General features: G+C 29.0%; 2 protein-coding genes across 3 annotated transcripts; both read right to left on the minus strand.

The window, feature by feature from the left end:
- Positions 1–7,028: 7,028 nt before the first annotated feature.
- Positions 7,029–8,580, minus strand: LOC110607055 (transcription factor MYB93). Its single transcript, XM_021746110.2, has 3 exons — positions 8,343–8,580; positions 8,118–8,247; positions 7,029–8,035 (listed from the first exon to the last, which is right to left on the minus strand). Exons 1-3 carry the CDS (start codon positions 8,473–8,475, stop codon positions 7,273–7,275), a joined length of 1,026 nt encoding a protein of 341 aa, XP_021601802.1. The 5' UTR covers positions 8,476–8,580; the 3' UTR covers positions 7,029–7,272.
- A 5,411-nt stretch (positions 8,581–13,991) lies between these two features.
- On the minus strand, positions 13,992–22,281 carry LOC110607054. Of its 2 annotated transcripts, XR_006349462.1 has the most exons (9): positions 21,830–22,281; positions 21,601–21,741; positions 21,247–21,474; positions 20,085–20,292; positions 18,654–18,790; positions 17,669–17,749; positions 14,580–14,646; positions 14,109–14,494; positions 13,992–14,070 (listed from the first exon to the last, which is right to left on the minus strand). XR_006349462.1 is itself a non-coding variant. In XM_021746109.2 (8 exons), exons 1-8 carry the CDS (start codon positions 22,144–22,146, stop codon positions 14,195–14,197), a joined length of 1,479 nt encoding a protein of 492 aa, XP_021601801.2. In that variant the 5' UTR covers positions 22,147–22,281; the 3' UTR covers positions 13,992–14,194. The 2 variants fall into 2 exon arrangements, 1 of the variants encoding a protein (XP_021601801.2); XM_021746109.2 differs by having other exon boundaries at positions 13,992–14,494.
- Positions 22,282–27,220: the final 4,939 nt, after the last annotated feature.

The raw sequence follows: 27,220 nt of genomic DNA on the forward strand, positions 1-27,220 counted from the left end.
GCCGACAGCCCAGTCGTCACCGGCGACGTCTCCTTTCTTTCCCCAGTCGACGATAAATCTTGTCAACAATATCTCCTTGCGACATCTCCGACTTTCCAGTTGAAGACAACTCTTCCCTCTGTCCGGTCGGCGTCGAGGATATCTCCTTCTCTCCCTAGTCGGGTGAAATCTACTCTTTTCAATTTACGCTTCTCTCCCCGCACTTCACTGACGCTAGAGACAACCCTTCTCTCTCTCCTCAATCGGCGACATCTGCTTTGACTAGAACTCTCTTCAGGTTTCAAGATCTTTTATGTGTATGTTCTTAAAGAATTTTATAATTTATGATCTATTAATCTGATTATTTGAATATGTTAAAAAATCTAATTATTTGCTATTTGATTAATATAATACTGTTGATTTTTAAAATTTATAGACAATTAATCTAATTATTTGATTATAAATCATTATTTACTGGATTGCTGAGTTGCTGGTTCTTGTCATTGAACATTGAATTGAATTGAATTAAATTAAAAAAATTATTTGCTGAGTTGCTGGTTTGTATTGAGCTTGGGTATTGTGCGGGTATTGTTAAACGGGTTTGAAACGGGTTCGGATAGTAAAATTAAAATATTAAACGGGTTTGGGACGGGTTCAGAAATTGTATATATAATCGGATTAGGGTTTGGGTAATCTCAATTTTGCGGGTACTCTACCCGTTTACATCCCTAATTTTATGATATCCATACTCAAATTATATGATAATTAATATATAATTCTTCGATGATGTATTTCAATAAAATATTATTATAATTAAAAATTTTACACTTATTAAAAACACTTATAAATTACAAATAAAATCATTTCAAAAAAAATTACAAATAAAATGAAATAAAAAAGAGAAAAATCTAATATACGTTTAATTGCAATATAATGTTATTTTATAATTTATAATTTTAAATATTTTTAACTTAATTTCTTTTATTAACGACTTTTATAATAATTTTTTATGTTAAGAATAATAAAATATATTAAATATAATAATTACATATTAATAAATTTATAATTAATATTATTTTTAATTATAGTGTTACTATATTAATATATTAAAACTAATATTAAAATATTTATTATTATAAATAATATTAAAATATTTTAATTTTAATTTTTATAATTTTAAATATCCATATTAATTAATTAATTAATTTATAAATTATAAACAGTGATATGATACAAATCTAGTTACGCAGAAATATATTTTGTGCTAATTTTTTTTAATTATTTATCATAATATATTTTATTATTTTTAATATATTAATATAATAATATTGTAATTAAATAATACCACAATACTACTCTAATATATTAAAAATAATATTAAAATATTTATTATTATAAAAAATTATATTATAAATAATATTATTAAATTACTATAATATAAATATATTATTATAATATATTAATTAAAATATAAAAAATAAATAAAATATAAAAAAAAAAAACCTATACAGGCTTTAGACTAAAAAAAAAATTTCTGATGCATTTACAAAGCTCAGTACGAGTGGGGTCTAGCCACGTAGACGGTGAAATCTCTATTTAACAAATAAATTTGGTTTAAACTCAATAAATTAAATATCTTTTTTCTAACACTAAAAATTCAAAAAGCGCCTAACTAAGCAAGACTTTGATAATAATTACATTAAATATTTAATATATATTAATTATATACATTTAATTAATTGTAAATAATTTCAATAAAAAATATCTAATTTAATATTTATTAAACTCACTGATATATGAAATTTAGTTTATATTTATGCATTCTATATATATATATAGAAAGTAAAAGTTTATGAAGCTCTAAAATTTAAAAATATTATATGAAATAATTAAATTATTTAAAAATATAATTAATATCAGTCAGTAATATAGAGTAAAAATAAAAGGTTGATAAACTCAAATTATTATTTAATTTTATAATGAGCCGTCAATAATATAATAATAACTTTAACAATAAATAAATTTTAAAACTGAAATTTAATTTATATTTATTTGAATTGGAGTTAAAAAAAAAAAAAGAAGAAAGATTATGAATATAGACAACCCTTAAATTGAGGGATAATAGTAGAAATTACCCATAATTTTTGCCTAAATCTAATGATGACAATTGAAAAACTGAGATGAAATTTCGTCAGAGATGCGAAATTCATGTGAACCCTCTCCATGTCAAACCACATTGATTGAAATTATATGTTATATTATTTAAATTTAGAAAATAAATTTTAAATTTATAAAAAAATAATTAAATTGTTTAATAAATTTTATGGACTATTTAAATTTAAAAAAAATTAAATAAAAAATGAATTTAATACTTTACAATTTTTTTTGAAATGGTTAATACTTTACTATTATATTTAAAATTTAAAAAGTCTTAAATATAAATTAAAAGATTAAAATTAAATAGTAATTTTTAATAAATAATAGTTTAGACAACTTATTAAAAAATTTTAAAAACTCATATTTAATATTTAATGTGAGCAAATTAATTTAAATAATAAAATTTTGTGCATGTGAATTTTTTTATTTATCTACTTGAAATTAAATGAAATTAGAGTTCTAAATAAATAAAATTAAACTCCTAATTTAAATTTATGTATGTGTGAGGAGGCAGGTTTCCTTATTTAGAAGAGCAAAAGGCAATCAAATTCACAATCTAAGAATGAAATTGTAACAATTGAAATACTTTTTTTTTTTTTTTCACTTTCTCTCCCTAAAAAGAGAACGGGTTAAGAAAGGGAAAATTGATTATTATCGCCATCTCTTTTGGCTTTTCATAAAAATTAGAAAAATTACTATTTAAACTTATATAATGAATTTTTTTTATTTTTCAATTTTAAAAAATATATTAAAATATTTTTAATATTTTAAAAATTCATTAATTAATATTTTTATTAATTTTAACCTGTTAAAAAAGATTAAAATATCTTTAATATTGAGAGATTAATTAAGAGACTTTTATGAAATTAAGAAACCAATTAATTAAGAGACTTTTATGAAATTAAGAAACCATATAATTAAAATATATATTCTAATATTACCTTAGCTAAATTTATATTTTTCCCCATAATTCATTTAATTAAGTTAGCTCATTACAAATTACTATTTTAATTTTAGTTACAATAGTCCTCAAATTTAGGTAATAGATAAAATTACTACTAAATTAAATTAATTTATTTATTATAATACATATTTTTCTAATAATATTTTGCTCTCTTAAGAATAAAAATATTAAATTTTATAAATTTTCAATTTAAATTTAATTTTAAATTATTATTAAAATATTAAATAAAATAATTATTTATCAGAATTTTAAAATATAAGTTATACTTTACTTAATATATTTAACCATTTAAAATAATTTAAAAATAAATTTAGACGAAAATATGAAATTTGATATTTTTTAGTTTTTTATATAATTTAAGAGTAAATTTAATTTTTTTTTCAAATATATATATAGATCCATTTACTAACTTTTCTAGATCTGCCATCAAAATCTACTGTAAGTAGTCACCTTTAGCATGCAAAATTTTCAAATTATTTTGTAGACAACGTCTTAAAAGATTAGATCATGCACTCCTGAAGATAAGGAAAATGACCCCAACATTAGATCACCCACGAGCAGGTTTTCTAACATAGGTGGATCAGATGGTTGGTTGGAATAGTGCCCAACAGTTGAAGTCTTTAAATAGCACAAACATAAATGTGCAGGACTATTTAAAAAAAAAAAAAAAAGAAGAAAAATTCATCAGCTGCCCATACCTTATATGGTCCACAACAACACTGCACATTTAAAGGAAGGAAACCAAAAATGCCATTCTCATAATTCATTGTCTTATTATTACAGCCCCGGCATGTTCAGATGGGAATCTCTGGCAACTGTCTTCGTTTTGTTTCAATCATATCTTAATGCTCGTACATAAATCAAAGAAAGCAGCCTATGCATGATTAGCAAATTTAATGAGCAAAGCTGAATAAATTGGATGTGCCATTGGGAAATCTTTTCAATTTCTGGTTTCTGCCTCTGACTCTCTATTTTAAATTAAACATAAATAAATTTAATAATTATTTAAATTAATTTTAATTAAATTATTATAATTGAAATAAAAATATTATATAAAAACTTATTTATGTCAATTTTAGCGATTAATTTCTGGGCCTGTATATGTGTAAAACCATGTGGTGTATGGTCGATGTCATTTGTTTGCCACTGGCCATAGGTCATGATGTTGTGTAGGTCCCTCCATATAACTCAAGCAATTTACCCCACCCTCTTATTCCTCATACCCTAAGTCTGTAATACCTGCTTGTATTTATAAACTCTAATGTAATAATATTGAAAATTTTAGATTTATAATTTAGTTTTTAAATATTATCATTATTAATAAATTAGTTACTGCATTTTTAAAAATATTAAAATGTTATTATCTTTTCTCTCTGTCAATAAAATAGTCATTCCGTCTATTTTTACAGTTAAAAATATCACAAAAGATCAAATTACCTTTTTTTTTTCCTCCTCCTTCTCCTCCTCCTCCTCCTTCTCCTTTTTCTTATTCTTTTTTTATTATTCTTTTTCTTCTCTTCGATTTTTCTTTTTATTCTTTTTTAAGGAGGGGAGAATATTTCGTTGACGGAAAAAAATAATAAGAACATTTTAATAGATATAAAAAAAATAAAAATATTTTAATAAATATAAAAAAATAAAAATATTTTAATAAATTTCTGAAAATATAAAAATTCACTTGTGAATAATAATAATATTTAAAAACTAAATAAAAAATTTTATTTGAGGGTAAAATTAAATTTTAAAATTTTTTTATCTCATTCTTTATCTATTTTGAATGAAAAAAAATGAAAAGACTATTTCGTTGACAAAAAGAAAAATAAGAACGTTTTAATAGATTTTTAAAAATACCGGTTTAACTTATTAATAATAGCAATATTCAAAGACTAAATTGTAAATTTTTCTTTAACTTTTAATGTTTATTTAAAAATTTAATTCAGAGTCTTGTATTTTTGTCCTCCACTTAATATAAATATAATTATTCAATTCATATATATAAATGTGCAGTATATACACTGAATTTTAAAAGAGTAAAATAGTTATTTTTTAAAAAAATATAAAAGTTTAGTAATTATATTTTATAAAATATAAGGATTAAATATTTATATTTTTATTTAAGAGTTAAAAGTTAATAATATAAAATTAGAATTTCAATTAATTTTTTACCTAAAAATTAGAGGAATGAAATTATATATTTAGATCAATGTAAATGGGCTTCATGAGTTCTTGAGGCCCCAAGACCCAATAGTTGCCCTCCTACAACAAAATTACAAATTTGACTATTATTAATATTGAAAGCTTTGAAATAGTCCAAGGCAGTGGCCAATAATTGTTAATTAAAATATTTTTCAATCAATACTAATGTTTTTAAAAGAAAGCATTTAGTTTATTAAAATCACCAAAATTAATCAAATGGGTACACATCAGTTAAGAATGCAATCACAAGCTTGATTAATAAACAAAAATTATAAAAGAAAAAAAATTAAATAATTTATGATCACAAAATCCCTTTCTTGATGTTGCCAGTGGAAGTCATCATTTCCATGTAGTTGCCACCAACTCTCTCCCTATATATATAACTTAGAAGATATTTACATTCATTAAATTATCCATACATTTTTATAATTTATGTATAAACTTTTAAAAAAAAAAATTAAATGACATAATTAAGAAACTGTGTGTGAATTCAAACAAATGGAGTTGGATTAGGTGAGAAAATTTCAGGGTCTTGTTTTATAATTAAGAATCATACAAGGAGTAAAGAAGAAACCTAATATATTAACATTTTGAGTTTTCTCAGTGCTTCTTTGAATACAATGACCAACTTGATTTTTTATCAAAATCTATATAGTTTTTACTCTTTGCTCTAAAAGAAACAAGCAACTAATTCAGTCCATTGAGCTATTGACATTTGCTTAAGTTTATTATATTGTGGATAGCTTATTCTAATCTACCTCACCTATTTTCTTTTGATTTTAGTCTTTTGTGTTACAACTATCTAGGGTTATGTCTGTTAATTATTAATTAATTAATCTTCTTTGCAATCATTCGTTCTATGTAAACATTAATTTTTATTAACTATAAGGGAGTTTTAGCAACATTAATTGGGTGGTGAATCATTTACTGAATGAATCAAATCTTAATTAATTGATCATAAATTTATTAATATATATTGAACTGATACAAAACTAAGAAAAATTAATTCAAATTCAATCAATTATCGATTAATTATACCTGAACAACATGATAAATTTCTTATATTTATTAATTGAATGTTTAATAATAAAAATATTTTTAAAATATTTTTATTTGTGAGCAGTAAATTATTAATACAATTATAAATTAGCATACTAAAGAAATTTTAATTATTAATTTCAATTAGTTTAATTATAATTGAAGGTTTTTTATTTACTAACTCAAAATCTAATAAAAACAAAATAAGAGAATTTTATTAGTTCCAAATCGATTATTCGGTTATCCGAATAAAGCAAAGGTACTAGCAATAGCAATAGCATACATCTAACACAATAATTTTCTTGAAGTACTTATTCATTTTAGGAAAATTAAATTTGGATGGATAATTCTCTTATATTAGTTTTAGCTCTTATGAAATAACCATAGGTGCTGCTGTTCAGAAAAAAAAAGAAGACAATAGGTGCCTAATTTATTATCAAATTAAATCTAGATGAACAATTCATCAGCTTTATTACTATTGTTATTATTTTTTTTTTTATGATTACAAAATTATACAATAAAAATCCAACGTTTCTTTCTTTTTTTTTTTTTTTCCCTTTTAACGCTTGCTTTTTTCCCTTCTAAAATTTAATATAAAAATAATTAGTAATGTTGTCTATAAGACAATATCATCTCAAGCTTGTAATCATTGGCCACAGGCAGCTCATTGATTGATCCAGATAAGGCATAGTGCTTCATCAAGTTTTCTTTTATTGCTAGTTCTTGTTAGAAACACAACAGACCTTGTACTAAATGGAACAAAATTTTCAAGCTAGTTCCATGATGACCATACATTATGTGTACAAGCATAAATTGATGCATGCGTACTATGTATATATGTCTTTACACATGTGTATGTGTGTATGTGCATGTATATTTAGAAATTCTATGATTATTCAAAGGATCAACGACTCAAACGCAAGGAAATGAAACAGTAACTAGGAAATCTGATGCATAATAGAATCGTCAAGGAAGAATTCAGGCCAGTAGGAAGAAGTTCCTCCGCCATAGCTAGACGTGCTACTTGCATCACCTAGATTATTGCTTATTGATGTATCCGTTACAGTTGGAGGAATGGAAGGAGTAGGAGATCGGAGAACCCACGAAGAATCAGATGGGTTACTGTTATCACCGTCGTTGAGCATTGCACTTAAGGTGGCAGCTTGGCCCATTTCATTATTCAAAGATGGTTGACAGTTGAAAGGGACTTGTGGGTCAGACAATTGAGGTAATAGATTTGAATAGTGAAGTGGTTGAGAGGTAGCAATTCCAAAGGGATTAGATGATGCTGGATTAATATTCTCTAGCTGTGATGAATTTAATAATGGTGTTTCTTTCATAACAGGAATTTGACTTAACAAACTCAGAATCTCCATGTCTGTAGTGCCATTCTGGGTATAAGAGTTGGAGGTGATTGAAGTTGCTGACTGGAGAAGATACCGTAAATATTGAAGCTTAGCTAACTGGATAGCTTCCGCCTGTAATCTCATGGCGTGTTCATCTAATGGATGACGGTCCAAAAGATCTTTCAGATTCAATAAGGCCACCAGATGAGGCAAGCTAGCAAATATATCAGTTCTTGGTTGGTGGGTCATTGGATCAAATCCCATCTGAATCAGCTTTTTCTTCAAATGGGTGTTCCAAAAATTCTTGATCTCATTATCTGTCCTGCCTGGGAGGTGACTTGCAATAGCTGACCATCTGTAATTAACACAAAAATATATTATATTAACTAACAGTTTATATATTTATGAATAATAATAATAATAAAGATTTGAATTACTTATTTCCAAGAACGGAATGGAGATTTAGAATTGTTTTTTCTTCTTCTTCTGAAAATTTTCCTCTCTTGATATCCGGCCTCAAGTAATTTGTCCACCTTAACCTACAGCTCTTGCCGCATCTGTTAAGGCCTGAAATCAAAGCAACCAAGAAATTAAACTCTGAATGTGCGTGTGAAAGAGAGAGAGAGAGAGAGAAAAATTAAAGAGGTGTTATAATTTGGAACCTGCAAGCTTTGGGAGAGCTCGCCAACTTCTATGTCCATGTTTTTGGATGTAGTCAACAAGTTTTTGATCTTCTTCAGGGGTCCAGGGTCCTTTCTTGAGGCCATTCTCATCGCAACAAGGAGATCTCCCCATCTCAAATTTCTTCTAGTCTCTCTCTTTGCTGCAATTTTTTTTTCTTGCTTCCCTCTCTGCTCTCTAAGAACTCTTTGAAATGCTAAGAATCTTAGAGAAGAAATGAGAAATGAGAGAGTTGCATGCTTCTCGTTACGCTTGCATGTCTTTATACACAATGAGCTGGTCGGTAGCTCTAACTAACTCAATAACTGCCCCTATTACATTTTGACACGTCATCTAATCCTTACCAACCCCTTTCTCACGTTCCCGCCAAAAGCTACCAGTTAATCATAGCTCAAATAACTTACATTCTTCAGCCCCCCTCAAGATGGGAACGGCTTATGATTAACCCTTTTTTCACTTGGACACCAAACTATGAAACAATGGAACGTAATAGCATTGTGAACAACTCCTTCATTCACCTACGTAAAGATAAATGATATAATTTAAAATTTTGAGTTTAATTTTACTGACTTTAAAAAAATTAGATTAAATAACAAAATAACGAAATATTTTTTTAAAAAAATAATTATAGAATTAAATAAGCCACATGATTTTAGCACGTACTAAACTGCATTTCTCTAATTCAAGTTTTAAAATCGATTATAATTTAAAATTTAAAATTTTATATTAAATTATAAAAAAGTAAAAAAGAAATTGGATTTTTTAATAAATAAACCTTAATTTAATGTAAAAATCTCCAACTAATGAGAGCTAAGATGATGAATGAGATGATAGAGTACGTGGAAGGTGACTGTTGGTCAAAGGAACGCAGTCCATGCACTCAAAAAAGGATCTTTCGTCACTGTTATCGTTTGCACAATGCATGGCTGCAAATGACTTGCGTATTGCATTATACATATACGTCTTTTGGATTTCATAAACAACCTGCTGAGTTCCACAGGTTACGGATTACATAATTCTGCAACGACTTATACGAATTGACACAAGTACTTAATACACACTACAATGCTCAATACCATCAAGTAATTTCTCTTTTACGCAATGTAACAAAAAGTGAAAAAGAAAAATTATCAAATATATTCATTGATAATGATATACATATATAGTTTATAAGATGTTTATAAATATAAAAAGTATTATCGATCATGTTAACCGATTTTAAACGGATTTTACTTATAAAATGAAGAGTTTGAATTATAAATAAAGAGTTTTAACTGAATATCATCCGTGACGTATATAAATTTTATATATAAGATGTAATAATGAATAATTAGTGAAAAAATCGTGATCTCTATTTTACCCAGAGGCAAGTGAAGTTAGAGAGAAAGTTGGTGCAACACCAAATCTATACCAATTCTATGTTGTAACCCACAAGACATTAATTATACACATGCTTTAAGAATGCTTCAATGGCATTTGTTCGTAGCTTTTTGTCCTTACTCTACTTGTTTTACTCGTAGTTTCTGAGCAGTAGAATCTTCATAATACTTATTTTTATAATGTGATGAAAGCAGGTGGTTATCCATTACAACAAGCCATTATACTTTTTAAAGGCATTAACCCATTTTATTTATTCTTCATTCAAATCTATTTCCATTCTAAAATAGTTGCAGATAAAATTTATGAAATTATTAATATTGTTGAATCTGATTCACCATGTTGCATTGGAATAATATGGATCTCTCCCGTGTAAGCTGCCTTGTTTCAAACCTAAAACCATTATTTTTCATTTGTCAACTTAATTAATTCAGTGTCGACATCAATTTCCACCAGCCAGAGTGAGATCATTTTCTTACTAAATAAATCTTCTGTCCTTAACTTATTGTTGGACGCTGTAAAATCCCATTTTCCCACCTTATATTTAATTAGTTAAAAAACGACTAAATGGATCATAAATGCAAAGAAACACAAGAGTTAGATCCTTCAACCAAGGTTCCTTGTCGGATGGACCATGAATATTTTGAACAAAAGGGGGAGATGATGTAAGATGATCGAGCCTTTTGTTGTCAAATTCAAGAGTCAGCTAAACAACTGATTTTGCTTGCTCAAATGGGTTTCTAACCAATATCTCAAAAGGCCTGACTCCTCAAGCTATCTACTTCATTGGCCTTCAATGGCCACGTATGTGTCTCTCTATCTACATGCACATATCTCATGCAAAAGATCACATGCCCTGCTCAAGAGATCAATTTCTCATTTCAATTTGTATTTTTCACCTGCATTTTTCCCATGGTCTAAATGAGAATAAAGTGAATATATCAACCCAAAATCCATAAGTTGGACAATTTTCTTTCAAGAAAAGGAAGAATAAGATTAATTTTCTATTCTTTTGTTAGCAGAAAACAGTGATCCTGTGTTCAGGATTAGATTATTTGCTAGGGAAGGTGACAATCGGCTGCAGGTAAAAGCTTGTCTCACACTCTCACTAATGAAAAAAACAAAAAAAAAAAAAGATTTAAGTGGGGGCCGTTAGTACCTGTTCCTTTAGTTACTTGTGTAAAGCAATTCTCATGGGTCACCTAATCAGGACTATAAAAGCTTAAAGCAATTGCAAGAAAAGTTGGTTGACTTTTAATTTTTCCCAAGAAACTAACTACAGCTTGAATGCAGGATATTGCTACAGCTAACTGAGAAAATATTTTTATATAAATGCGCATATTTTGAAGTGGAAGATGCAGATATCTAATAAAAAAACCTTTGATGATCACTGAAATGACATTGTCTCGTTTGTTGCTAACTTCAGTCGCTGCTTTTCTGCTTTATAAGTTCATAATTTTAAAGCATCTTAAAAATATATATTAATCAAAGCAGGTGATTAAATCCTATCAAACACAATTGAGCAAATATATATATAAGTTATATCTGCACACGTGAATCATTTGTGCGACGGCTAATCAGACAGAGCAGACCCACATCCTGATATTAAGAAGCTAGCAAATCAGAGTATCATAAATAATAGAAATATTTGTTTATTATACCTGTTCAAAGATGGCTGCATGCTCAAACAATCATTAAATCCTGCAATGGCTATACATATATAAGGCCTTATTTCATCGGGCTAAATAGCTAGCTCAAGAAAAATAATAATAAAATAATATCCTAATTTCCATGTTTTTGTTGCTTAATCAGATTGGCTTTGTTAATTGTATGACAAGTATTGAAAGAAGCTAATGAGCAACCTGAAGGCAAAACATAAACCTAGTCAGTTGAAGAAATTATAAGAAGATATGCAATTGATAGAAAGTATTAGATTATATCAAATTGATCACATAAATTTAAGATCTTGTGTAAACTAACATTTAAAGGCCCTACATTGAGAAGTACAACAACTCTCAAGGTCAACTAATAAAAGTTGAAAGTCTAGATTCTGGTTAAATAAGAAATCTGCAAGAGACCGACAGTTAAACAGGGGTGAATTTACAGAGAAACAGGTCTTAATGGCAGGCTCTGGGTGGATTTGGGCAGAGAGAGACAGTAATCCAAGACCAAGAACTTGCTTTCTCTTCTGTTCTAGTGGAATAGGCCACATAGGACAGAATTCATGTTTGAGGCATCAATTTTTTATTTTTTTATTTTTTAATTTTTGTATAACATACAATCTGTGTGTGTTCTGGATACACTCTTAACTAAATTTAAAAAAAAATTAAGATTATTTTTAATCTCATAAAATAGGATTACCTCTATGTTTTATATAATTCAATTTTATTAATATGATTAAAATAATAAATTAATTTATTGTTTCATAATATATCCTTCCTTATATTATTTTACCAAAAATTACATAATTATATTATTAAAACTATTTAAAAATTAATGAATTCACTTTTAAAATACATTTCAAATATGGATTTTAATAAAAATAAATTATTATTTAAAAATATAGTATATAGTTTGATGGAAAATAAAAGTATATATTTTGTGAATGTTAAGTTTTTTTTATTTTATATAAGTTTTTATTATAATTAGAAGAGCTATATCTTTGCTCAATATTTTTATTTAATCTCCAAATTAAGAAATAATTTTTTTGTTAATTTAAAAACTTTACAGTTTTATGCACGATTTCAATAGGAATGAATATTTAATTTTAAACGGAAAAAAAATAGACCAATTTCATATTTGATTTCAATAACTTTTGAATTCAGTTTCTTATATTTGAACCATTTCCCAACATTGGAAAAGAAAATTTAAGGACTTAATAACTTATTTTAAAATTATTAAATAGTATGAATTAATTATTTTAAATTAAATAAAAAATATATTAAAAAATTATTTATGATAATTTTATTCGAATTGTTACGATAATAATTGCAATCTAATTACATATTTAATATTTTGAATATATACTCAACATTTTGAGTACATACACATATAAATTACGGTTTATATGTCAATATAATTCATACTTCATACTAAGATTTAAAGGTCATATTATACTTTAAAATAGTGTATATGTCTTATACTGTATTTTGAAAGTTTATAATGTTACAAAATTTTTTCGATAAAATTTAAGGCTGTAAAAATATATTTAATCACTAATAATTTGTTTTGCTATTACTCTGTAATATTTTTATTTTTAAATTAAATGAATAGAAAAATAAATTATTTTATTGGATTTTTTTATGGAAAATATTTTTAATACTATTTAAATATAAGAAAGATGAAAAAGAGGAACTGAAATAGAGAAACAAAAATAGTGAAGGGAAAAAGGATGAGAGAAAAGAAAGAGATAAACTAAGCTTTTATCTTATATGGAAACTGTCGCATAAATCTTTAAAAAAAAGTGTTAATAATCATAAATAGCAGCTCTTTTTTTTCTCTGGACATAAAAATGAAGGCTTTAAGCAAAACCTTCCAAGCAATGAAAGATATTTCTGATAAGTTATCATACCAATTAACATCTTTCTGATAAGTTTTTTTTTTTTATTAAAACCCTAAAGACCATACCAATTAACATCTTCTCCCCAAAAAAGTTATGGTAGTTATAAAACTATATAAAATCCTGTTAATCTCTAAAACTATCCCCACAAATAAGCATCAAAGAAAAAACGAAACTCGATATTTCTGAAGTATATATAAAAAAAAACTCGATATTTCTGAAGTATTCCTAAATAAAAATAAAATCCACTATATTTTAAAGAACAATTGAAAAATTGTAAATATTTTAATATACCAGAAATATTTCATGAATTTCCACAACGAGCATATCCAAAGGATTCATTGGTCATGTATCAGTGCAAGCCCATGAACATGAGGTGTGGAGGATCAACACCATATTCAAAAGGCCGAATAAAGGAGCGAAACCGAGCTCTATACTACCTACTTTATCTTTGCGGCCCAACTGAGCCTAAAATATGGCCAGTCTACACCGTTACACCGAGTGAGGCAGGAGAAAAATGGAAAGTCTTCAACAGTAAACTCCCAGGGAGGGGCTTGGTTAATATAGAAGGATTTTGGTGAAATTAAATGTAAGAATTCTGTCGCTATATCTTCCCACTATCTTCACATACAATCCGAGACTCTCGACTCCTAATCGGAGCCAAAAATATCTATAAAAAAAAGAGCATTGCAATGGCTTCAAGTGCTGCTTTCTTTCAGGCACATCATATGTTCAGTAAAGAAGAAAAAGAGTGTCAATAAAAATTCTATGATTTGATTCAAAAAAAAAATAAAAATAAAAATTCTATGATACAAACAATTGCTGTAATTATTTTGGGAAAATCTAAATTAGAAACCTGCGAGCCTCCTGATGTATTTAAAGGCCTTGTAGTTGCTTTCAATTCTCTTTGCGTCGTGGCGTTTCACCAGGGGGAGGAGGTACACCGAACACCCAGTCAAGAACATTAAGGTACTTGGACCGGAACACTTCCCTTTCCTGTGAATAGCAGTGCATGATTATAGCTGTTGAGATACTGAAGATCACCACGTCGGCTCTTTTCACATTCTTTGCCTGCGGCAAGTAGCCAACATCGGCCATACATGTGAAGAAGCTTTCAATTGCACGTGCAAGGCAGTAGAGTGAGATCTCGATCCGCCTGCTTTTTTTCTCGATTGCCAGGGCTAGGCCAGTGGGGAACTGAGCAAGACACCGAGTGCTATTTCAAAACATAATAATCAATTATAATTTTATCTACTTAAATGAATAATTGAAGTTCCCGTACCGTCCCCAATGCCACCATTGGAATGTTACATCTCCTGAAGGTTCTAAAAAGCACACATGTCCACATCCTGATGACCAACAAAATGAGTTTTAGTTATGCAAGTCATTTAGACATGATGAGAATTTGTGAAGACAACAGCTATTTTTAATATGATATTTCTTCTTTCCCTACTTTCATCAGTAACAAACAAACAACTAACCCTTAATCCCAAACTAATTACCATAGGATACGTGGATCCTTTTTTACCCCTCAATTAAGTTTGACATCAGATCCACATCAATATCAAATAATTGTAAATTTTTTGATACCACTTCAAAATTCTAAAAGTAATTTCTCTACTTTAACCATGCCTTTTAAAGAAAAATGGCTATAATTTGGTCATTCATGTTCACCTGCTATAGTTAAGTAGGTAGGATGTAAACAAGCTGAGGCTTAAGCACAAGGTACAAGGACACGCTTGAATGAGTTGAGGTGCATAAAAAAACAAATTTAATAAAAAGTTATAAATAAATAATAGTAGATGTAATTCTACTTTACCAAACTTATCATAATTACCAATCTATAAAAGCATTAACAAGCATAAAAAGCATAAACTATATACTTCGCTATTGTTGGACTTGGACCTAGGGTTGCCTCAAGAGACAACGACCATTAATATCCTTTTTTTTTTTAAAGAATTTTTTCAAAAATAGAATAAACATAAAATTTGGACATTCAAAAAAAACCTTAGATTTTTTTTATTCACAAACAAATACAAATAGCTCTGTATTATTATAAAAAATGTAAAAAAAAAGGATAACCTAGAATTGGAGGACCTAAATAACATGCTAATATTACATTGTAAACATATGGTACATAACCAAAAAAAGAATTACTTAAATAGCATTTTATTATTAAAAAAAAAAAAAGAAAAGGAAATATAAGAAAAATGTTGAGTAAAAAGTCCAATTAAAATTGTTAGTGATCTAAAAAGGACAAGTTTAGATAAACTATAAATAGAAAATCCTATTAAGACGATAAAGATAATAAAATAATATTGAAAACTGTGTAGGAGAAGAGGGATTAAAAAGACCATGAGTGTTGAAAATGGAAATGTAGGATACATGTAGTGGTTTGATGAGATTTTGGCAATTAGCACAATATTAATTTTGAAAACTTCCAAATGCTTTAATATTGGATTTTTGACATATCGACAAATTTGGGTCAAGCGGTAGTCTTTCCAAAGATGGAAATAAAGAAAAGATATGCTTTTCTAAAGCCTTGTACCTAAAACAAGGCGAATGCCTAGTAGTATAAGGTGAGCGCTCGAGTATAAGGTGTTCCTTTAATAGTTATGCCAAATGCTTTCAAGCCACTCAAGGTTTCGCTCAATAAAAGCTAAAGAAAACAAGTCAATCTTGAGACAATGAGCTAATCTCGAATTTAATTTTTAAGCTTGTTTAATAAATTAATCAAGATCAGATTCTTTAATATTCAGCCAAATGAGTCGAGCCCAACCTCACTAATACTTGGATTATTAAGGTTGGATTATTAAGGTTTCTGAGTCGACTCATGACCTGGGTCATTTATAGGCTCATGATTTTGCTCATCAAATCAGCTCATTAGGTGGAAATTTGACTCATTTATTATATTTTATAATGTAAACATATTAGTTTTGTTTATGATTATTGTATGACACTGAAATAATATATTAATAATTATTTATTTAAAATTGTGATAGAATTTAGCTACTTAAAATGTATTTATAAAATTATATGTATAATTAACTCAAATTCATGACACTAATAGTCTCATATTTGTAATTTAGATTTATAAATTTTATTTTTATTGAAAAGCAAGTTAATTTTTTAACAACAAGAATAAATTTAAAATATTAGATGATAGGTAGTTTAATGCATTATATAATATATTTCATAATTACAAATTATATAATCTTTAATTATATATGTACTTTTAATTAAAAACTATATAATCGAGGATAATCTATAAGTTATAGTTCTAAATTATATAATTTTAATTTTATTAAACCTTCTAATTAGAAACTATACAATGAAAGATTAATTATATAGTTTATTACATGATAAATTTTCTAGTTCTAAATAATATGCGATATAATTAAGGATTGACTATAAGATATATGATATAATAAATTTAAAAATTAAGGACTACATACGTGAATACATATATTATGTCCAATTGATTATTGGAACTAATCAAGTAATGTAGGAATTATAAAGTGTTAGGTGTATATAGGCTATAAAGAGTCCAATATGACAAGTGATTTCTTTAAAATTAAACATACAATGAGCATACACATACATGCACATATAATGGTATTGTACTTACATGAATTCAAACAATGAAATTAGATTTGATAATTAAAGGTTCTAAGTTTTTATTTATAAAACCAAATGTATAAGCTTAATAAAATTTAAAGCTAATAAATGAGAAAGCATAATTCATTATAATTAATTAATTTATATATGAATAATTGAATAAAGTATTAGGTGTGTAATAAAATACAGATATTGAAGTCTTAAAACATAATTATTAGTCAACCTTAAACCTTAAAATTTATAACTATAACAATAAACGTGGTGAAATTTTAAATTTATAGTATAATACGTTATAAGTTCTTCAGAACAGGTCATTTTAATAAATAAATATTTAAATTGAAATTATTAATTAGCAAAAAAGAGTATCTTAAATAGGCAAATAAAAAAATAAGCAAAATGAAGATGTGGGATTGCTGCATTGTTTGCAAAGGGATGAGGGAGGGCGTGGGTCCCTCAATAAAAAAGGGCCTTTCTTCAAGCAATTCCGCACAGTGTGGCTTTTTAGCCAGGCGGAACTACTTATGGGCCTTCCTTAGTATTTAAAATTTTTGTTTCATCTCTTGTGGAGTGGCTTATTTATGTATAACGAACTCGAATTTGACTCATTTAGATGAGCTCAAGTTTAATACATTTTAAATGAGCCGATGTTGAGCTTAGAGAAAGAATGCCAAGTCAAACCTAATTATTTAAAGCGTGGCTCGGCTTACTTGCACCCTAAAATACAAGTAACATACTAAAGTAATGAACACTAACCAGGCAGATGAGCAATATGTGGACAGGAACAAGCTTGATCTTGCAGTACCAAGAAGACCCTTCCCCAATATGTTGCAAGGCCTGCACGTGGTCAAATAAAAAAACATCAGATAACTATAGTGTGAACATCCATGAGAGGCAATAACTCGGAAAAAAAATCTGATATTATTTGTCGAACAAGAAGAGAAGAAAGACCAAGAGAAATAAATTATCTTGAAAACTAATTCTCAAACAACTTATTAACTTGTCAATAATATCATAATAGTCAAAACTGCTTAATGCTTGAAAATTTACACATATTTATAGAGTTTTCTAAGCCTAATTACATTAGGATTTAAATTTCAAACCCAAATTCAATTCTGATTAGAAATTCTAAATAAGATTAAACTATAATATTATAATAATAATCTAAACCTAATAAAATTCTAAATTCCTAATTCTACAATGAGTATAATTACATAATTTAATTATCTTCCAACAATGGATCAAATCATGACTTAGGCAGGTCAACATTGTTATCAAAAACAGAGCAAATGATAGTAAAGATTACTCGTTTCAACCAAATTCCTGGTAAGCTGACTAGTAAGAAGCAACCAGAGCTCCAAAAGCACACAAAAAAAAGAGCGGAAACAAGTGCATAATAAGAAAGGATTCTGATGCAGCTAGATTGATGTTCCTGTTTATACATGCTAAAACTGATGATGTTAATCAAAGCGTGCTGAAAATTTCACAGACTTCAGGTCCAGTGATCTATTTTGAAGAATACCTAGGCATTTAATTACCTTCTTGCATAATCAGACACCACCAACATAACATACAGTCAAAGCAAAGCATCCTAAACACCACATTTACTAATTTTACTACATTGAAATCTGAAAAGCAATCAAATGATTTAAGAATTTGTAAGCAATTTGAACCAGACAGCAGAACAATAACATCTTCATGTAGCAGAACAATTAGATAGTATATTTCTCTACTACAATACCTTTTCAAGAGGCCTTGACGATGAACTATCAATGCAGGAATCAAATATACAGGGAGATATACAGGGAGAGCTCTTTTGTACGCTTGAATAAAAAAAGAAACAACATGTTCACCACATGACTGATTTCCATGTATGATCTGCAAGACGTTTCAAGTTGAAGTACAAATCTCAGATGTACAATATTTTGAGGAACAAAATTTAAGCAATACAATATGAGTAACTTTTACCATCTAAGCTAGACGTTTCAAGTTTAAGCACTAAATTTACAATGTTTGTCCAATAAATTGCCCAAATAAATACATGAAATCATAAAATATGATAGAAGGTCCAGTCAACATCAAAATATCTAAATACAAGGAAGCTAATGTAACAAAAAAGGGAAAACATTTTCAAACATTGAGGAAGGAATTGTATATCGCATGTAATTTTAACACATTAATATTCAAAAGAGAGCCTTCACTCTACAAAGCTCCCCTCTTTGCAAACATAGGAGAAGGCTCATCTATCATCTGTCCTCTGTTTTCTTGCAGAATCACTACTTCCACAAGTTGAAACCTTCACCTTCCAATCACAAAGAACCAACCTTGCATTACACCAACTTACATGCATATAAATGACTCATAAATCAAATGAAAATAGTTGGAAAAGAGCTTAAGATAGAGTCATCTACTTAAGAAGAAATCATATTGCAAACAATATCATAAACATATACAATTAAGTTGTCTAGATACAGTCTACCATCTCTTCATCATTTTTCTTCCAGATTTTTTTTCTTTCCTTTTAGTTTTTCTTTTTAGGACAATAGGACCTATTGGATTGCAAAGAATGATGCTGTTCTTTTTCCTATGCAAAGAGGTGCATAAAAATTAATAAAAAGAAAGATTTGATGAACCTTGAGAAATTAGTTTTTACTCAAGTTTTGACATGATTCCGCCCTCACATGTGATATACATATGTATAGCCTTAATGTCCACATTCATACAAGGTACAATATAATATAATGCAGATCCATTAATTCTGTTCCATCACCAAATGCATCAAGAACCTCAATGATTAATTGAGCAACCACTAAAAATTAATTGGAACACTCAGCATAAGCAAAGAAACGGAATATAGATCAATTAGTAAATATACAACAAATAACTTTAGAAATGACATGCAATTTTCCAAAGGCGTAGCTAAAAAAAAATCCATAAAACATATATAGTCTTTCATAAGCAATATGGCAAAATGAGAAAAATAATAGGAAAGAAATAACATGTCATGTGAATCTCATATTGGTTTGAGATAGAAGTAAAGTGCTCCTTATAAGGGCCTTAGACACTCCTCCCTTTTAGGAGGCTTTCCTCCTCAAGGGGTGAATTAGGTCTAACCCAAATTTAAAACCATATAATAAAATGTGAATTAGGCTTTCCTCCTCAGAAATCATACCGAACAGGGGATTTTCATTTCTGGATCTAGTTTAATGTTAACACCTGTAGAGTTGTAATATTTCTCTACTAAACCCAAATTTGTAAAAGGCAAGCCACTTGCTATGTCCTTCACTCCTTGCAAGATAACAGGATCTTTCCCACCATGTTTATTGAGAAAGGACTTATATGAGGGGGGCAGACTCTCTTGCTTCAATATGTAAGCTGACCTGTAAAATGCATATTTCTATTCAAAATATACTCCAGGGGAAGGGATTTTTCAGCTTCACTAAAGAATTAAACAATAACGTAGTCATTGCATAAATTTGATTCATTGTATGAGTCTTGATGCAGATGATATAAAGGCCTAACCAAGGTACCATGCTATACAACACTTAAAACAACCAAGTAATAAAAAAATTTTAATAAAAAAGAAACTAGAAAGTAATGGTAAAATATAGTTATGTATGAGTATATATTCAGAAAGATTCTCTTTTCACTTTTCTTTCTTTGCCACTGCAACATCATACATAAGGTTTTGATGGATGACTTGGCTGAACCCCTAGGGTACAGAACTTCTTGAAATCTATGCCTCATAATCTTTTATGCTGAAACAGTACTAATACAATTAAGTCCTTATTATTCCAAATGAAGTCAAAGCTAATAAGTAAGTCCCTACCAATTTGGCTCCTTATTATTCCAAATGAAGTCTAAGCTAATAAGTAAGTCCACACCAATTTGGATTTTAAGCCACTTAAGATGCATAGTTATTAAGCTTATAATCAATCTCATATGCCTAATGCTTGCAAAAATTATTATTCCTTATGGATGTTACAGGGTAGAATCAGACAAGGGTGGTGACAAATTTTAGCAAGGTAATCAAATACAGCAATGAGCAGAGGTCAAGGCATCAGTTCCCCTGCATCATTAACTATCACATGCAGCTCTGGTCTAATATCATGAGCATTTTACATGTTGATTGATGACCAAAAAAATGATGGAAGCCTAATAAAATTTTCATTCATGCATAGTTAGTTTCAGATTCATGCTGCTTTACCATGCAGGAATATAGAAAAAATAATTAAACAAACAATTTTATATAATAGAATTAATTAGATAGCAGACGTTTTGAAACCATGAAATGTAGTTGAATAAAATTCGGTTCAGCAAATCGAGAGACATACAAAATTTGAGAAGAAGAAAGACACATGAGGAATATGTCTCCATGCTTCCAAGTCAGAGCTTTACAATATTTCCCAAACCGTTTGCTTTTAACCCCACAACGTGACGCCAATACAGAAGCACGCATAAGTATGTATATCGCCAAGCTTGTGTGCTGCGTGTTCGGCCCCGTAAGAAGCATAGAGGGCCCAGCAATTAATCCAGCCAATAATGCTCTCCATTTTGCAGTCCTAAAATTACAGTAACGCGTTTCACCAACCAAAGTCATCAGTATTAAACAATCAACTTTAAATCGAAAGTTTGAAAAAGGAAATTGAGAAATTGAAGAGTATAAAGAAAAATGCTGAATTGCTTACCTGCAGTGGCCTCCCAAAGAAGCAATAATTTCATCTGCAGAAGCAAATGTACCAGCAAAGGTCCCAAGGAACAGCCCGTATCTTAGCGTCTCTTTAAGAGCCAATGCAATAGCTTCACTATTGGAAAACACCTCAACTTTCCTAGAGAGAGAGAGAAACAAAATTTAAGATCGAAAGCTAGCAAAAGGAATTCATAAATAAAATAACTAAACATAAGAGCTAATCTCACCTCAAGGAAGAGGATAATCTGCTGCGGCGCAGCCTAGCGAGAATTGAAAACAGAGAAAGACCTCCTTTAAGGCCGGCACCAATTGAGAATCCTTTAGCTGAAGCGGTAATAATTCTCCATAGCTTCTCCGAGTCCTTTAATTGAATCGAATCAAACCCCAACAAAGAATAAGAGCACGAAGGATGATCCGATCTCATGCATTGCACACAGGGAGGATTAGCAGACGAATTGGCATCGTCGCCATCGAAGCCACCATTCTCGCCGGAAAAACATGATGAACAGGTAGCGGCTCCGTCGCCGCCTGGCGGCGACGACATGGAGAAGTAGGGTTACTGAAGAAGATGCCCAAGTGTAGAGGAAAATAATAGAAATAGTGGCGTCGAAAAAACTTGGTGGGAGTTTTTGAAAGAAAAAATAGTGGAAGGCTGGAATACTAGTCATTAGTTGAGCTTTGCGTTTAGCCAGATGTGAGTGTAAGACTAACACGCGTCACGGTAGTTTATCCGCCTCGACTACCTTCGGAGTTAGAAGTTGACGTGCGTAAAATTCTGTTGTATAATTACTATTTCCGCTTTATAGAAAATCTAAGTAGATATAATTACTTTATTTTCATATAATTTAAAAATATATTATTAATAAATGATAATGCAGCATAAATATATGATTATTTTTTATTTAATTCACCAGATTGAATAATAATTTAGTAATATATTTTTTTTTTAAAATGGGGATGGGGATTCGAACCTGAAATCTAATTAGGTTTAACCGGATGCACTTACCATCAGGTTAAACCTGGGAGTGCTAATTTAGTAATATATTAAAACTGATTATTTAATTGTTAATGCAATAGAAATTATTAGTTTGTCTCTGTACTCCTTTTACCATCGGATACTTTCACTTTTTTTATTTTTTAAATCTAATTTTTTCTTTTTTCTTTTTCGTGAAAGAATTTCTGCGTCAATTGATTAACAATGAAAAAGACGGTATTATTCCTATTAAGAGTTTCAGAGATATTCTGATAATTACTTATGATTTTTGTATAATAAAATGTTTCTCACATACAATCCAATCAATTTTCAGAATATACAGACTTTTTTAACAGATTTATGGCATTTTTTAGAGGAGTATCTATTATGAAATTAGAGGTAAAAATATATCTCTTTCAGTTTTTTAATAATGTTGATTTTGAAAATATAGGGACTTTTTGTTATACAATCGATTCCTGCTTTTTGGAAAGAGATATAAGGTAATGAAAATTATCTCCATATCCCTCTAACTCATTCTAGTTTTTGGGTTCTGATTAAATACCTCCTTTCTGATTATTATAACGAGACGTTGGCTAAATTAATCAGGAATTTTGTTGGCTATTATAAAGAGTATGATATGAAAATGATTCAACTATGTCGCCGGACCCTATGAGAGTTAAAATTTATTTGGATATTCGGCAACCTTTGAAACGGCGGAAGAAGTTTGTTGGAGATGATTGTACTGTATTTACAGTAAAGTTTCAATACAAAAAACTGACTATTTTTTGCTATCTATATGGAAAACTGAGTCATGTGGAGATTTTTTGTAATTTACGGTTAAGGTCGAAGAAATAAGATATCAAGTTTGGTTGTGGTGATTTCCTCAGAGTACCTGTTTGTCAGAACCAGAAACCGGCAAGTCTGTTGTTACGTGATTCCGATAATTCGGTTCCGCCGAAATTTATGGTAGAATTGGCATCAACTAGCAATTTTGAAAACACTAATTTGGCAAATTTGTGACAGAATTAGCATTAACTAGCAATTTTGAAAATACTAATTTGACAGCACATAATAAGTAATTCTTTTTATTTGATAAAAATCATAATATTACTGTTACTGCTTATATTTTGACTAAAAAATCTATTATATATAATCGTCTTTTTATTTTGGATGATATCTATCTCTATTTAATAAAATTTTATTAATACAATCATAATTAAAAAAAAAATGCAGTATGAAGGATGTTTGAGAAAAAATCTAAACGTCTACATCAATTTATATTTATATTTAAAATTTTAATTTTAAATAATAAATTTAATTTTTTTTAATTTACGGCAATCATAATTAAAAAATTAAATTGAATACAAAAAAATTAATATAATCTCTTCAAGTTTTTTATTAATAAACATTTTTAATTTAAATTTTATATTAAAAATAAATATACTTTATATTTATTATATATAATAATAATAAATATACTGTATATAATAAATATTTATTATAAATAAACTCCTATTATATAAAACATCATATATATATAGATATTATATACATTATAAATTATGAGCATATTATTTATGTATAAAAATTATTTTTTATATTAATAATATTAAATAAAATGAAAAATTATATATTTTAGTATATAAAATTTTATTTTTTTCTCATTTAAAATTTTCACTAATATTTAATATGTATATAAAAATGAAAATGAAAAATAGATAATGAAATTGAGAAGAAATGATATTATTAAAATAAAAATATTTATTTTAAAAATTATTTTATTAATCAAATAAAATTATAATAATTATTGTAAATTATTTTTAATTTTTTAAAGTTTAATTTAGTTTTTTAGCTATATTAATTCTCACAAATTAAAAAGATTTAAATTTACTATCCACAATTTAAAGTTTTTTAATATAAATGTGAATAAATTCAAATTTTTAAATTTTTTAATAAATTTATTATAAAAATAGTAAATTTTTTTTTTTAACAAAAAGTATGAATTCATTCGCCCACGAAAACTAAATACTACCATATACTTATATAATTTTCATAAACTATAACAAATGAAGCAGATATCTGATGCGAGGACTTTTTCGCTCATGGGTGATATGCCCTCTTTGGGTAAGAGGCTCGGTGGAGGAGTGGGGCAGCGCTGAATTACGGAGCAGAATCAAATTAAATGCGAAACCAAAGAGAAATTATACCTGGCCACACGCACTACTAAGCCGTTAGATATCAATGACAGAAATTAATACAATTAGGCCCAGGCGAACAGTAGTTAAATGGAAATATTCAAGCAGTTATGAAGGACTGATGTTGAAATTCTTCAAAAAGTGTTTAGAATTTATTGATAAAAGAGTGACCTGTGATGAGATGATGAACTATTAATAGGATAATTTGTTGAAGGGCCAACCTACTTGCCGGAAGTAGGATCGAGTAAGGCAGGTTTGATAAAAAAAAGAGTTAGTGTGTTTAAAAATTCTGAATGCACAAATTCTTCAAAGGGTTCTCAATGTCTGACTAGAGAGAGAGTATTAAGAGGAACGACGACATTTTTTATTTACCCGACTTCATTAAATGAACGGAGGACATTTTGGTCTTTTGATTATCAATGTCGTCAAGTCTATTATTTAAGGAACATATATTCCTCTGTTTTGGGTGTCAAAAAGTGCGCGAAGCAAAAAAGCGTCAAAATTGTTGTTTTCTACTATTTGTTGATCTATAATTAAGCTCATGCTCGTGTGTAGTTGTTCTCTCCTCTGTAACTCATCGTGAATAAATGGTTCCTTCTTCTGAGATGTAGAACGATTCTCAAATATTGATTCAAACTCGTAAATCTCTCTCTATCTTTTTCTTATCTGTTTTTTTCTTTCTTCTCTTTATTTTATCTTGTTTCTGTTACGTTTCTCACCGAAGATCGGTTGAGTTTAAGTCTCGAGCAATTACAAGTAGTTTCGAGAAACAACAAGTGATATCAGAACACTGTTTGTAAGCGGGGATGCTCGTCGTCGGTCAATTTTCTTGAAGCCTGATTGAGAAAAGAATGAAGTTGGTGCTGCAGAAACTTGATGTTGAGAAGTTTGATGGAAGAGGAGATTTCATGCTTTGGAAAGAAAAGATTAAGATAAGTCTCGAGATCACGAGGCTGCAAGATGCTCTCAATGATGATCCAGAAATATGAAATATTGAGAAAGAAAATAAACCAAAGAAACCCAGAACTCTAGTCCAGAAAAGAATTGTTTCTTCAACTCCTGAAACCTCATAATCTTTTAGAGTTACTTCAATCATCATCTCAGATCAAGAAGCAAGATCAAAAGAGAAAGAGATTGAGCAGTCCATCAAATGGTCAAGAAGAGAAAGGAGTAAGAAGGCCAGGAATTTGATAGTTTTGTGTCTCTCAAATCAGATTCTTAGAAAAGTGATCCATGAGAAGACTGCTTTTGGAATCTGAAGACTTTTGGAAAAACTCTACCTGAAACAATCTTTACCTAACAGAATGTACCTGATGTAGTGGGTTTCAGGCTTCAAGATGGACTAGGGCAAGATCATTGAGGAGAACTTGAGTAACGACCCGAAAATCGGACCGCTACCGGCGCTAGGATCCAGATCGGCTTAAGGCCGCCGGGACCCGTAGCAAGCCTGACATCTAACCTGTAAACCTGTATAATCCCATACATGATCAACAACATACAAAAAAAAATTAAAACTTTTCTTTCCATATACATCAACCCTACTCAACCTGTGCATGCACTGTATATAACATAAATCATAAACATTGATCCCTCTGTGGGATCTCATCAGTGCCCCCAAAAGGGTGACATAACATATGTTGAGTTGGTTGCATAAATGACATAAAATATCCAAGATCATGCTTTAGAAGGGATAACAACATTCTATGGTCAAGCACACCTCTAATATCCATAAACATTATTACATAACTATACTGTACTTTTACATTACATCGTACTACGATTTGTCATGTCCACATTCTATCTATTACACAACAAGCTTTACTCTAACCGACCTCCTCTTCTATCCTGTACCTGCAGGCCTGGGGGTAAAAGGGAGAGGGGTGAGCTAAAAGCCCAGTGAGTTGAACTATAAAACATAATAACACTATGCTCCAATGAAATGCATCATAACACAGACAATTCACATAAGGGTTGGGTGAACTTGTCACCAATTAGTCCAAGCTAACTCTGTGCCAGGCCGTAGCATGGGGTCCTGGTCTTCCTGTCATACATACATTACTTACCATTATCCCAGGGCCTCCTCTGGGCTCCTGGTCTTCGAGTCCCATTACCGTGCCAGGCCGTAGAATGGGGTCCTGGTCTTTTCTTACTCTGTGCCAGGCCGTAGAATGGGGTCCTGGTCTTCCTGTCATGGACTAATTGGGTCATCCAACATTCACCCACATCAACAACAATCGATGTAATGCGGCATATTCGTGAAACTAATGCAATCATCCTATTGCATAATCATGATGCATGAAACATGATAAAACATTTAATTTAAAAGATTAAGTTTAGTTCCACTCACCTCTGGCTGACTCTGACAACACCGAAGCAGCTGAACTCACTGCTGGGGTCTTCGGTTCCTCGGGTCCGAACCTACACAGGTGGACTCAAATGAGGGACCAAAC

This window comes from Manihot esculenta, chromosome 18 (genome assembly GCF_001659605.2).
Source record: "Manihot esculenta cultivar AM560-2 chromosome 18, M.esculenta_v8, whole genome shotgun sequence".
NCBI classification, from domain to species: domain Eukaryota; kingdom Viridiplantae; phylum Streptophyta; class Magnoliopsida; order Malpighiales; family Euphorbiaceae; genus Manihot; species Manihot esculenta.